This window comes from Atractosteus spatula, chromosome 7 (assembly GCF_055471065.1).
Source record: "Atractosteus spatula isolate fAtrSpa1 chromosome 7, fAtrSpa1.hap1, whole genome shotgun sequence".
NCBI classification, from domain to species: domain Eukaryota; kingdom Metazoa; phylum Chordata; class Actinopteri; order Semionotiformes; family Lepisosteidae; genus Atractosteus; species Atractosteus spatula.
In genome coordinates this window covers 37,054,678-37,067,995 of record NC_142712.1, presented here as the reverse complement: position 1 = coordinate 37,067,995, position 13,318 = coordinate 37,054,678, and the positions used below count along the sequence as shown (strand labels likewise).

Genomic DNA, 13,318 nt, shown 5'->3' with positions numbered 1-13,318 from the left:
AGCAAAGACAGACTGTCTCAGGCATTATTAGTGCATCTGGTGAGCGTACTGTATATATTTAGTATCCAAAGCAATGAAATTGAATTATATTTTAAGTCGGGGGTAAGCAACTCCAGTCCTGGTGTGCTGCATTTGTTTCTGGTTTTCATTCAGAACGTTATACTATTACTATTACTATTACTAATAGCTTAATTGAACGAATTATGTGGATACAAACTCTAATCAGCTGTGTTTTCCAGGTCTTAATGAGGTGCCGATAGAAAGATGGTCGACCCAGTGTGCAGGACAGCACTATTTAGAAAAGTGATCAAATTAATGCACACTCTAGGACAACCTAACACAAAATGAAAGTCTCTGTTATCCTGTGTTGGCCCAAAGTTTTAGGTTGTGTTTGTTAGGAGAAGTTAGTGACAGTAGAGATTACGAATCTATACTTTGCTTCATGTCATGTTTGTTAATAACAACAATCAGAACTGTGCTGACAAACCTAATAATTCAGATCATATTACTGTTAACAACCATATTAATTAATATTATTACATTTAAACCACAAATGATCAGATAAAGACTTTGTTAAGCAATATTTTGTATTTTTAAGCTGTGTTGGGAATCCAAGCACAGTTTGACTTCTCCAGCTATTATTATTATGTGTATGATGTTCTAATTTCAGAATTTATTTGATCTACAGATTTGACTGTCACGTTGCTCTTTGCTCTTTTTTTAAGTTGCTCATTCAACTCTCTAATTTAACATTTTGTGATTGTTCATTTTAAATGGGTGCAGGGTTAGTTCTAAGGTCTACCTTCTCTCATTTGTGTGCATTTACAGTATGTTTGTGTTTTTCCAAAAATGTAGTGGTTGAGGGAAAAACATCACAACAAAGCAACATGATTAAAAGAGGTGTACTAGTATGAATGGCACCAGATTTTCAAGCTCATTTTAGTAGTCTAAACAATATTCCAAACTATTCCCCAACAATTAACACTGGAGACGTACAGTACGGACACAATGCTCCTACTACTTGTTCAGGTTATGCAAATTACTCACATGTTGCTGTTTTAACCTGGAGCAGGATGGGGTCTGAAACACCAACAACATGAACACCAACAACATTCACAAACACTCCCGATATCACTGGTGAGAAAACAAAACATCGGCCATTCTACTTACGATATTTACAATGCACTGTTACAACACTTCCAAGTGTTTGTTTAAAATGCATGCTAGTTTTAATTGCTGACTGTGTTTGCTGCTAATTATGCCCCATCTTCTTTATCCACATGTCTTGTCTGCCTCTGATGAACCAAGTGATGATGAAGAGGGAGTTGGGATTCTGGTTTTCTGTGACTGTCTCTGGTGTCACACTAGCCTATGTCTTTTTGTTTATTTTTTTAATGTTTCCTAATAAAGATGTTCTATAGGGGTTCAAGACTTATGTATAGCCTTATGTGCCAAGAGCACATTCATGTTTCAGCCTAACACTGGATGATGCTGGAGATACTATAATGTTAGCTAAAGTGGGAAAAAAACCCACAAGGAAGTAAAGCAACAAGTCTCCTCCAATGTGTCAGTCACGACATCTCACAACAACTGCATCATCAGGGCGAGGTGAATTCTCTCCTGCCAAACTAGACAGAATGCCGTGCCAGCTACAAGAATAAATGTGAAATCTGGAGCAAATAAAAATTCAATTTGCGGAAGGATTTGTTTCTTGGAAAAAAGACTGTACAGTTCAGTTCAATTAACCGCGGCTTCTCGCCATCAGCAACGACCAGCAGAGGAAACCGGGAAATGTCTTTTAGATATGCTTTCAGATATTAATCAGTGTTAAACTACAGGCAGGGTTGCCAGAGCAGCAATGGAGAGTGGCTGAAGGGAGGAGCTGAGAGGTGTAAGCCCAAAACAAGGCAATCATTTACTAATACACTGCACCTGCAATTAGACAGCTCTCCCACAGGGCACGCTCCTGCCTTTCTGCAATACACTCAGGCCACAAAACAAGAAAAACTTCATTTACTTAATTAAATGCAGACCCCACATGCAAATCCAATCGGTATAGATTTCCTTCCTTCCCTACCCCTCTTGCTCTGCTATTCTTTATGCTGACGACGACTTTTGACCAAAGTTAATCTTCCATTAAAACCCATTATGGTATTTTTTCTTGAATTCCATTAAACTAGCCACAAGAGTGTTTTTTAATTTAAGTTGAGGAGAGGTGGAAAAAAAAACATTTAATGCCTAATGTCTTTATTTGTTCACCGCTACAACCTTCTGATTGGGATTTCATAAAATGCTTCCATTAAGCATGTGAAACGCTTTGATTGCACTTAATTATGAAAGCCGGGGTACTGCAGTTAGTTAAGTTTGGAAGTGGCTGGAATGTTCGCCTGTCTGGAGGGGCTATGCTGCATCTCGGCAGTGACGTCAAGCAAAGAGGGCTGCTCTCGGGTCATGTGACTCATGCAGTTATCAGTGTCTTCGTTTTTTATTCATGGTTCTGTGACGACCAGCGCTCTATTGTTGCTGTGATTTTCCATCAGAGTACTTTGAACATTTCATCTTTCCTCTGTCCCTCCTTTTTGTTTTTTTATTCTCTCTAGCCATGACCTAAATCTTACTCCGCAGCCTGAATGGAAGCTGTTCAATGACAGATAATTTACTGTGTGCACTGGTACAGGGCACTGATGGACTGGAATAGCTGTGAATGATGCAGTGTCATGCTAGGCCTCATTCAGCAGTAATGCTTTTTTTTTTGTCTGTCCCTCTGTGGCACGGATTGCAATACTTTTGAAAAGACACACATTTCCATAAAACAACAACACAATTTGCTTCAAAAGACTGACGTATTTTTAAAGAAATGCTAAAAAACATGTTTTTTTTTCTGTTCCATCCAGCTTTGACTACCATGCTTATGAAGCAGGACACCTCATTTTATCCACTGAAGTCCACTGGAAAACAGCCCAGCTCCGCAGCCAATAGGATCTGTTAATGTGTGATTGAGGGACGTAATTATATTTATGACTTCTTGTGCCTAATGTCACATTACTGCTTAACCCACCAAGCGGATGTCTTGGTGTCCACTCTTGTGCCCCATCCTACAGTCAGCTCTGGTGTGTGCAGGTGTCCACAGTAATGCTTCTTTAGCAGTTCTGCAGCTGTCCATTTTCATGTTGTGACCAAATTAAAATGAAAACTTTCCTTCTGAAAAGTTTTGCTGACTGGTGGCTGGTCTGTGATCTGGCATACAGTGCTGTTGTTGCCCTTGTTTTGACATTCTATATGTAAGATGCAATGGAGATAGCAAGAGTTGAGGCCCCATACAGAAGTATGACCATGTATAGCCATGCTGCTGTACAGTCGCCTCTTGCTCTTCATTGATGTCTTTCTGCTTTTCCATATGTTGTACAGTCTGTTCCAACTTTTTGCAGCTTTGTCAGCCCTTGCCTTGATTTCAGTTTCGGTGTTATCATCAGTGACAAGTAGGTGAAGCTGGGTGTGATTTCAACATCTTGACAATGTATCTTTACATGTGGATGTAGTGAGTAAGGAAAAGAGAACAATTCTGCAGCCTGGGTATGTGTCAGAGTCTGTATGATTATCTGTTGGGTTCCAGTCTGAACAACACCTCACAGTGCACTTTGCAATTAAAATACATACATCCCATTAAAACAAACCATGCCACGGAAAAAAGGACCAAGAAGACATGGTGAATCAAGAAACAAAAATAACTACAAAAATCCAGGTTTTGACAAAAAGAGCTGCCTGGGTGACAGAACATTTCTAAAGCAGTTGAGAATGGATGGCTCTGGAGGGTATGCAGGTCTGCTTGCCCTCTCTGCCGCTCTCCCATTACTCACATTGACAGACTCCCGGCCGCTGTATTTCACTCGGATCCTGGGCTCCTGAACCACGTCCAGATTGGTCCCAATCACAGTCAGCGGAGTGTGACCACTGCACAGAGAATGAGAGGGAGCAGGTAGTGACTGCACTGCATGTCAGGACATTCCAACAGCACAATGTGATTTAGATACTTACTATCAAGCACATGCAAATAGTGTCATACACTGAGTTGTGATTGAAGCATGACATGCTGGACAGGAGGTGAAGGGAGTAGGAGCATTCCTACTCTCTGATATACACACACCGAAGAACTAAGTCGAGAGGCAACTGTGCTACCTTGAGGGCAGGTGATACCGCAGGATTTCTAGGCCTCTTTAAATATCAGCACCTGAGGTTCTGGGGGAAGCTACTAAACTGGTGGAATTAAGCTAATATTGATCTGATTCAGGTCTATACAAGCCCAACTGGACTGAACATCGCTTGACACAGGCCCTCCAGGAGTAGGAATGGGGATCCCTGATGTGGACTACTAAAAGCTGGGAAGGAAGAGCTGAATTTGCACCCGGGCGGGAATTTAGGTCAATCTTGTGAGTTGTGGTTTACTATCTCTCCCTACCATTAGTTTCTGAAAGCTATTTTATTACATCTGGCTAATAACCCACATCTTAATGTGTCATACTGATTTATTGGTAGGTGTGTAAAAACATTTACAGGCATACTTCGGCTCTGACCTGTTTTTTCCATGTTTTTCTACTGATATTTTGTGAAAAAAGGCTACAAAACCAAACATAAGGGTTATTTTTTATTAAGAGCTGGCTTTTATTTTGCAATTAAGAAAGATGTAGTTTATGCTGCAGTTGCATTAAATGCTCTGAGCAAATATCTGGGAACATTGTTCTGTTTATCATGACTTTTAAGCGCAATTTGCACAATTTTATTAGTCCATACGTTGCATATATCTACAGTGTTTGAACCACATTATTACAATCAGCCTCAACACTGATTGTGCCTTTATTTCCCACTAAAAGCTTGTCCTTGGGCTGTGCAGAAGGTGGCCTCCAGCAATCAGTGACAGCGGCTTTGGGATTCTATTACACCACATTGTCCTGACAATTTCCTCCACTTATCTAACAAATCCAATCAGCTGGAGAGGGCTAACACACGGCAGACAGCCCACTCCGGGTGGTGCTCACTAGTGCCGCAGAGACACACAGAGAGGGGGACAGGGGGAGAGGGAGACATGGAAAGAGGGGACATGTGAGAGAGGGGGAGGGAAAGATGAAGATGTGAAGCAAGAGGAAAAGAGGGAAAGGAAGATGAAGACGTAGAGGGAGCTGAAGAGAGAGTGAAGGAGAGGAGGGGAGAGAGAAGAAGAGGAAGTGGAGGGAGAGGACGAGAGAGGGAACAGAAGACACAGATTACAGTACGTTCAAAGATAAAGGAGTAAATGGGTGGGGGAGAGACTGAGAACAGTGAGAAAGAAAGAGACAGAGAGAGTTGTCCACCCTATATTTTAAACCCTGTTTCTTTCTTTTTACTGAATTTCCCTGTTCGTTGTCTAGCATTTCAGGCTGAAGTACTTGCACCTAAGCAAATGCTAACACCACACTCATTGTACACAACAATGATTCAGGACCATGCAACACCTTCAAGGAACTTTACTATAATCATAGCAGATGAATTCTTTAATTGATAGCTGTTTCGTTTTGTCTTCTTTAAAAAAAATAAGAACACACAAGCAGTATACCTGCTCACAAAATAAGTTTAATTAATAATCATCATTCCTCTCCTCTGTCTCCTCCTCCCCCTGAGGCGCCTCCACTCCACCAAATTTCATCTGATCACCATCTGTTTCCTCCAACACATGTTCTGGTGCTCAATAAAAAGTCTTAATTATAAAGTTAGTTAACCTCGCCTTTCTGTAGAAGAGGAATTTGCCTGTGAGACACCAATAAATCACAACTGAAGATACCTTAGTGGATGTTTCACATTAACAAACCAGCTAAACCCGATCTGCTGATAGCAGTATTTGCCATGCTGTTAGGACTGTTTACAATACATATTTTTTAAAAATAAATGACAAAATAAGTGTAAACAATGCACATATAAGATTTGTAATCATGGGCAATAATATTAATTAGTGTTGTGTGAATTTACTGGCACATATTATTAATTGTAACAGTAAATTGCACAAGCATTTTTTTTTCAAATGCAATATTTGGATTCAAAATATAAAACATACATTTATTGATACAAACAGTGTGTGTATTTAACCAACAAAAGTAATAATACCTGAAACACTCTGCCTAGATTGTAAATTCTAACCCGTTAAGCAGTCTGGTGCAAAAAATCAACATCGACATATTCATAGAGAAGTCAAAACTTACATGAATTAAACTGAGATTAAACCATTTGTTTAGGATAACAGGTGAACCTTGAGATAGATTCTGTGGAATACTGATAATACTCGTCCAACAACAGTGGATTCATAACTCCCTTGAAGCAGGAGAGAGATACAGCTGACGGTGTTCATCGCAGTGATGTCCAATCCATGTTCTGCATGGATTGTCACCCAGCCCTGGGGTGCAGCCTTGGGGACTCAAGGAGAGGGAGAGTCCTGCTGTAGCCTCATGCTGACATGCAGTTCTCTTGGGGAGGATCTCCTGCCTAGTGTTGAGCTGAACCAAGTTTTTTAAGTTCATCCCGGAAGTGGATCCTGACCTCAATGAATCACTGTTGGGGAGAAACTTGGCTTGGTCCCTGTGTAGTAGGCTATGTCTACATACTGGTATATTCAGTTCAGGCATGTCGATGAAAGTTCAACTGTATAGACTTAGGTGATAGAGAAGACTCATGGAGGCTAGCTAGTCACAAGATCTCACTGCAGGCAGCACCTGGAGCAGAATTCTATTTTATGTAGGCCTCTCTATTTAATTTAGCATCCTGAGCTAAAGATGATGTCCTTAGATTCAGACAACAGCAGTAGCAGCGCATGGCTGTCAGCTGGCCAGGTTTTGATTCAGTGGAGTGTAGCCAAGAAAGCAGCTGGGTAGTGCCTTTTAAACTGTACAATTACAGCTGGTGATTGGTTGTGTTGTCATCAAGTGGAATGGGTTTCCACACCCTCCATGTACCTGAGTGGTTGGTCATGTTTTGGAATTTAGAATTTTGGAATTTTGTCAATTTAAAAGCATAGTCAAGATGTGCTTATCTCTGCCCTCTCTCTGTAGACATCAAAGCACCCATGGGTGGACATCTATAATCAGGACTACTGATGCTGATTTTGGGATGTGCTGCTTATTCAGAAGGCTCATCTTCCCTATATTTTAACGCTCTAGAATCAACAGAACTATTCTATAGCCGAGACCATTTGAAAGAGGCCTCATTAAAAATCCACAGCAATACTTAATTCTGTAGTTATTAATAAGCATTTAGCATGCTACAATATCCTGAGTGAATTTGGAGAAATGACTTCTAAAAACAAATACAGCAGGATACTGCGCAATTCCCATGTCAGAAATAGGCATGTAAATGCTTCTGGAGAGCTGAAATGTAAGGTGACTGTTAGCCATAAGTGCTAGTTTGTGCAAATTAAAAGCTGTGCTTGATGGGTGTTGACGAGTATTATCAATGAAGATTGTCTCAGTCTGGTAAACAGGGTGATTGCCAAGGCAATTAAAGAGACAGTTATTTAAGTTTGTGCCTGAACCCAAAGTTGTATCTAAACTTGAAAACTTGATGAAAACAATTTCCCCTCAATGCATCTGCAAAATCAGCCTCATGCTAGACTATCAGTATCAGTCCTTGCTCGATTCGGAGGTCCTAGATTTCGGGCTTGGAAAAAGTGCTTATCTGAACAAGGCAGGGTTCTGTGTAAAACATGCTGAGATATACGTGTTTCAAGGACTGGATACCTGGCAATGCTCCATTCTGGCTCTATGCGTTGTACAGTGGGGTCTTCAATGTACTCGAACTGCAAGCTCTCTCTGACTTGGGCTCGGTCCACACTCACTGTGATCTGCACTGGGCTCACGCCCGTCAGTGAGGGTGCAGAGTAGCACACGATCTCTGTCATCGTCCGCCTGCAAGGAGGAAGAGGAGGTGGGGGGTGAAAGACAGTGAAAACCAGCTTCCACGATAGCCTGGTCACAAACACAGCTTGCCAGGCACTCAAGACCATAGTCTACAGGAAGATCAGATTATAATCATAAAACTGAGAAGATTCACCATGCCTTCGCCTAGCATGAAAATCCACAAACAGCACATGTACAGTACCTATTGCACCCCCGTGAAAATGTGTCACTGTGAATTCGACACAGTATTTTGGCACTTTTTATCAGCCATTTGCTCAGGGTTTTAACATCCCTTTGCTGTGCTCGAACACAAGAGACCATCTTGGATGTTCACAAGGCTCATTAAAAATCTAGTAAACTACAACATAGCAAAAACTAGGTAACAGAACAGAAAAAAAACACTTCATAAATTCAACTTGGCAAACTTTCACAAGTTTGGTTTCTGTTTAATTTTTTATACCAAGTCAATGAGTTTGGGAGTCCAGAATAAATAATATGAATAAGTAATGATGTAAAGTATTACTGTGGTGATAAAAGTAATGTAATGACTGTATGGCAGTGCAACAGTGAGATGTGAATCAAGCTCTGGCTTCCCTGTGCAGAGCTCCACAATGTGTGGTACTAGTGGTGCTGTTCGCCCAGGGCAGTGTTCCTCCATGGTAGGGTTGGCAAGGGCAGAGTACACTGCCCCAGTGCACTCCCCTCACTACATGCTGTCTGCTGTTCAGATGCCCAGCTGGCTGTAGCTTATCTTTCTTCTCTATTTTTAGCCCATCACAGCCAATCTGCATGGTACTCTAACCATTCACATGCCCCGCAAATGCCCCACCCACCTGCACCTCGTGCAGTGCCCTGGCCAGAGACCCTAATGCAAATGGACAGTGGTAATTAGCTAATGTATCATTAAAATCGTTTTGTCTAATCGACCTCCCAGCATTACAATGAGAATGCGGCAGCTGGTCTTCAAGTAGAAAGAAAAATAAAGAAGGCCAAATTAACATTCTAGCTCAGACTGAAGGCTACCTCCTTGCGTGTTCTGTGAAGCGACAAGGGCATCTGAAGTTTTATTCTTCAGTATTAGAGAATTGATGTAGCAAGTCATCAAAGCCTTATTAAGATATACACTACTTATTGACACCAGAAGGTAGAAGAAAAATCAATGATGTCCTGAAGGGCTGCAGCTTCCTGGCAAGTCCTGCTTATTTAGAATGAAGTTGAGAGAGTGAACCATCAGTGGAGGCCTTTGTTGGAATTATCAATCCGCAACTTGCATGAAGGATGTAACTTGAGCTATTTTACTGGATCAGAAAAATGATACAAGAATTCTGGCCAATTGAAGTATACCATTCAAGTATCCCCAATGATAACATGGCTAACAGGCTGAGCCATGCTTCAAATACTAAATTAAAACTTTGCCTTTCAAAAGTGAATTTGGTTGTTTATACCAACTTGGACTCCTGTTAGTTTCTTTCCGCAGTTTTATTGGAGCTCTGGAGCTCGAGGGTGCTTTATCGGCTTAAAGTTAGAACTGTCAATGAATGTGTTATTTTAGTTTTGATACTGTATATTAAATCATTCTTATCCTGAAATGAAAGCTACATTCAACATTTTTTAGTCACAGTAGGAGAGAAGAGCATCCTTTCAGCTCAGCTCAACATTCTCTGTTGATGTATCAAATGGTGACATTTTCTGAACAAAATGAATTTGTGGGTTTGAACACTTTGTGGCTGAGCTAGTCTTGACAGAGTCAGTGTTTCACTAAGGCGAGGTCACGGAAGACAGAAATGCAGGGAAAGGGCATGAAAAGAGGGCAGCTCACCCATAGAACTCGCAGGTCTGGTTCCCGAAGAGCACAGTCACACTGCTGCCTGCGCCCAGGTTCTCTCCCATGATGGTCACCTTGGTGCCCCCAGACTCCGGCCCTCGGCTTGGCGACACCCCCTGCACCGACGGCATCTGTGAGGAAACAGGGCAGCCAGAATCAGGCTTGATGCCGGTGGGCATCACATTACCTTCACCCAGCCTGGGCACTGAGACAGCCCTGTTTCCTTCTGAAGGTTAACCCTGGAATAATTGTTGTGTTGTTTTTGTGACTTTTCCCAAATTATTACAGCACTCCTCCTGCCTATTTACTTTGCCATGGGTCTCCATAGTCAACATCATGCTGTTCTTTGCATCCCTATCCTTTAGCATGCTCCTAGCCTGATTTTGCTGTGCCATCATACACTTTACTGTGCTTTTACCTGGGTTTGATAATCCTTGTATAAGGGGTATTCTCATTGTTTCAGAAAATCTTTTCTTGTACAAAATGTCAGCAGTTTTGGATTGGAATATGTAATGTCTGGGTCCTCTACATTTAGTTTCTGTCATTTGATTTGTTAAAAGCCTTGAGATTATTCTCGGCAAAGGCTGTTATATAATAATAAAATTATTAGCAATATCATTAAAAGCTTACAAAAACAAAACAATAAATAAATACTTTCAGGCTTCCCTGCTGTAGGTGTCGCAGTTTTATGATTGCAAATAGTACTCTTTATGCAATGTTTTGTGCATACCAGTAAAATATTCTTTGTCAGACCTTTCAAAAACCTCCTTAACGTAGTGAGGCTGCCTGGTGTTGGTAGAGGGGACACACACGGTATGTACAGTATGATTCAATAAAGTTAAAAAATAAAATGAAAACACACAGAATTATGTATACAGATGAAAATGACAGATGAATGCAGACATTACAGCAGGAATATAGACACCTTTCTTGGCAAGAAGGTCAACTGATCTTGCTATTAATTTTGTTTCTTAAGAGTTTTAGAATTTTTCAGTTTTGAATGAGAAGCACGTCCCTCAAAGGACACAGAGAGGTCTGACGATTGTGAATGGGTTAGTGATTAAGGTTTTTGTGCTGTAATGTGCAATCAAGGATTAAAGATTAAACAAAGCCTTAATTATTGTTCATCAGCTGTGTGCAATACAAATAACATGGTCACCATATGCAATGCATCTACAGAGCATCAACATGCAGCTACTGCAGCAGAGCTGAAGGCAAGGTTAATGCACTTCTTGAAATCCAAAATTAGGCTTGTAAATTCCTGTTAATTGTAGAGTAAAAGCTAATTATTCCTGTATTGTGCTACTGATTACAGTTTCTCCCAGCCTTGGTGTTTGTGTAGAATGTATGATACGAGTAAATCACTACTGAAAATATACTGGATGTATCCCTTGGGGTGAGCCAACTGCTAAGTGCACATGAGGTATCATGGCTTTTCTTTGAATAGCACAAGGATAGCTGATGACATCACTGCAATCCAATACTAAATCTGTTTAAATAATGCAGGCTTGAAGTGTGGATTAGCCTTCTGCAAATGTTTTTAATTCAGAAGAAGTAAAAACAGTACACTCTCCTGCTTCCTTTCTAAGGAGAGATTACAGGAAAATGTGCATCTGTTTTTTTGTAATTTAATTGTTTCACTGGTGTGCTGTTCAAGACACATCCCGCATCCTAATCAAACGATAAGATTCTTCACTATATCAATCACATAGCAACAAAATAAAAGAGGCCCCTATTGTTCCTACAAAGTGATGAATATAAATGGCAATATTAGCTGTAAAAGCCATTTATTGTCATTGTACATTAAAAAGGAGGAAAAAAGAGCTATAGTACTTGAGAATACAAGAGGGCAGATGCTGGACTGAACAAGATGAGACTGGGACCAAATGAATATTAATAAAATAAAGATCACAAAAAATAAAAAGAACTGCACTCATCAAAACTCAGTTTTGTCTTCTTCGTTTAGTGTAGCGGAGTACTAGCATCTCACATTAAAACTCTGAAGAAAACAATCACAACTCAGTTTAGGTTTTCACTACAACTGTCTACTAATAACCTATGGTGATAAAGCAGAGAAAAAAAGAACAGTTTACAAGTTTTACATAAATTTCAGGAGATGTCAGAATTATGTTCTTGTTACTGTCATATTTCCATTACTCTATTAATGGGTAAGAAATGTATTTAATTTCTAAAACATTTCTTTATTTGAATGTGTAGTCTAAAGTGATACACAGAAAACTGCTTCCTGTAGATGCAGGGAAAAGTATAAGAAAGTATGAGCCTGATCATCAGGAACCTCAGTTCAGAGAGGAGCTGTTTCTCCTGCCTAGTGTCTACAGCACTGTAGGTCAGCCTGAGATACACAGTGGGAGAATGTGGTGGGTGAGAGATGCAGGACATACCACAAAGGAGTACAGCTGGGAGGACCTGGTCTTCAGCTCCGGCCTGCACTCGCCAATACACAGCTGGACCGGGCCGGGCTCAGTGTCCGGAGACGTCTGGTTCATCTCGCACACGATCCTGCCAGGGAACACAGACAGTGTGAGGGTTGACCCCAGGAGGCTTTCTCATCATCACAGAGTCAGTTTTCAAACTGAGCCATGGGTAAAAACAGACTGGGACATGGGACAATGGATTCATCTGGCATATACAGAGAAAGGCCTGAGGAAAAAGAACAGCTCAAAAATAATAAATAAACAGTATTTTGGAACTTCCATTCAAATAGCCCCCTAAATTCATATAGTAGCTGCCATGACCAGTATTTCTGATGGTCTTATCTGTTGTGGTTTTGCAGTTTCTCTGTGATTGCGTACATTTTTGTAATTCCATTGCAGAAAACAACAGACCCATTCGTGCCACAGCACTAATGAGCATATCTGAGTTATGGAGCTGGTGTGTGGGTCCTGACTTCCCCTCATTTGTGGGTCAGCAGCATCCTGTGGGTATAGCAACGCAAGAAGTCCCCCTACCCACCCACTGCCCCTCTCCACGGCAAAAGCTAGCTCTCACAGGGGATCGATAGGGCTCTATCACCAGCATGATCAGAAGTCTCCCAATCATCAGGTGGCGAGATCAAATGATCTAATAAAATGAAGGCAGGGATCGATTAGCTCTTGTGGTGAGCAATAAAGTGTGCAAGCCGTTAACTTTTGAATCCCCAACGAGCACATTCTCCAACGTTTCCGAGCCTTGACCTCCTCAAGCATGTGTAGTGGGGCCTCATGATGATCTGTGATGAGTTTCATTTGTAAAAAAGTGTGATTTGATAAAACAGTCAGTTTAAAATGAGCCTTTCAGTGTTTACAATGCATGAGCATATAGGGGCATTTTTATTAATCTGACCATCACATACTGTCTGGCTTTACTGGGTGTAACTTTTTCCTGAACAAACTTTTTAGATATAAAATGAATCTGCGTGTAATCAGCATTAGACCACTGTGCACCTCACAATGTCCTCGTTTTTACGGTTTATCACAAACCCATCTTTCATTAACATTGAACAATTTCCATTCCAGGCCATCTTTTATAACAGCTTGTTTGTAGGGTTCTGGGATACCAACTTCAGAAGATATAACCTTCT

General features: G+C 40.9%; 1 protein-coding gene across 1 annotated transcript in view; it reads right to left on the bottom strand.

The window, feature by feature from the left end:
• Nucleotides 1-13,318, bottom strand: part of plxna2 (plexin A2) — a 226,167-nt gene that overhangs the window by 47,642 nt on the left and 165,207 nt on the right. Inside the window, exons 14-17 of the mRNA XM_088919992.1 lie at nt 12,141-12,258; nt 9,733-9,869; nt 7,755-7,922; nt 3,858-3,951 (exon numbers count right to left, since the gene is read on the bottom strand). Of these exons, the coding sequence (XP_088776118.1) occupies nt 3,858-3,951; nt 7,755-7,922; nt 9,733-9,869; nt 12,141-12,258 (517 nt within the window). The remainder of the gene's footprint in view (nt 1-3,857; nt 3,952-7,754; nt 7,923-9,732; nt 9,870-12,140; nt 12,259-13,318) is intronic.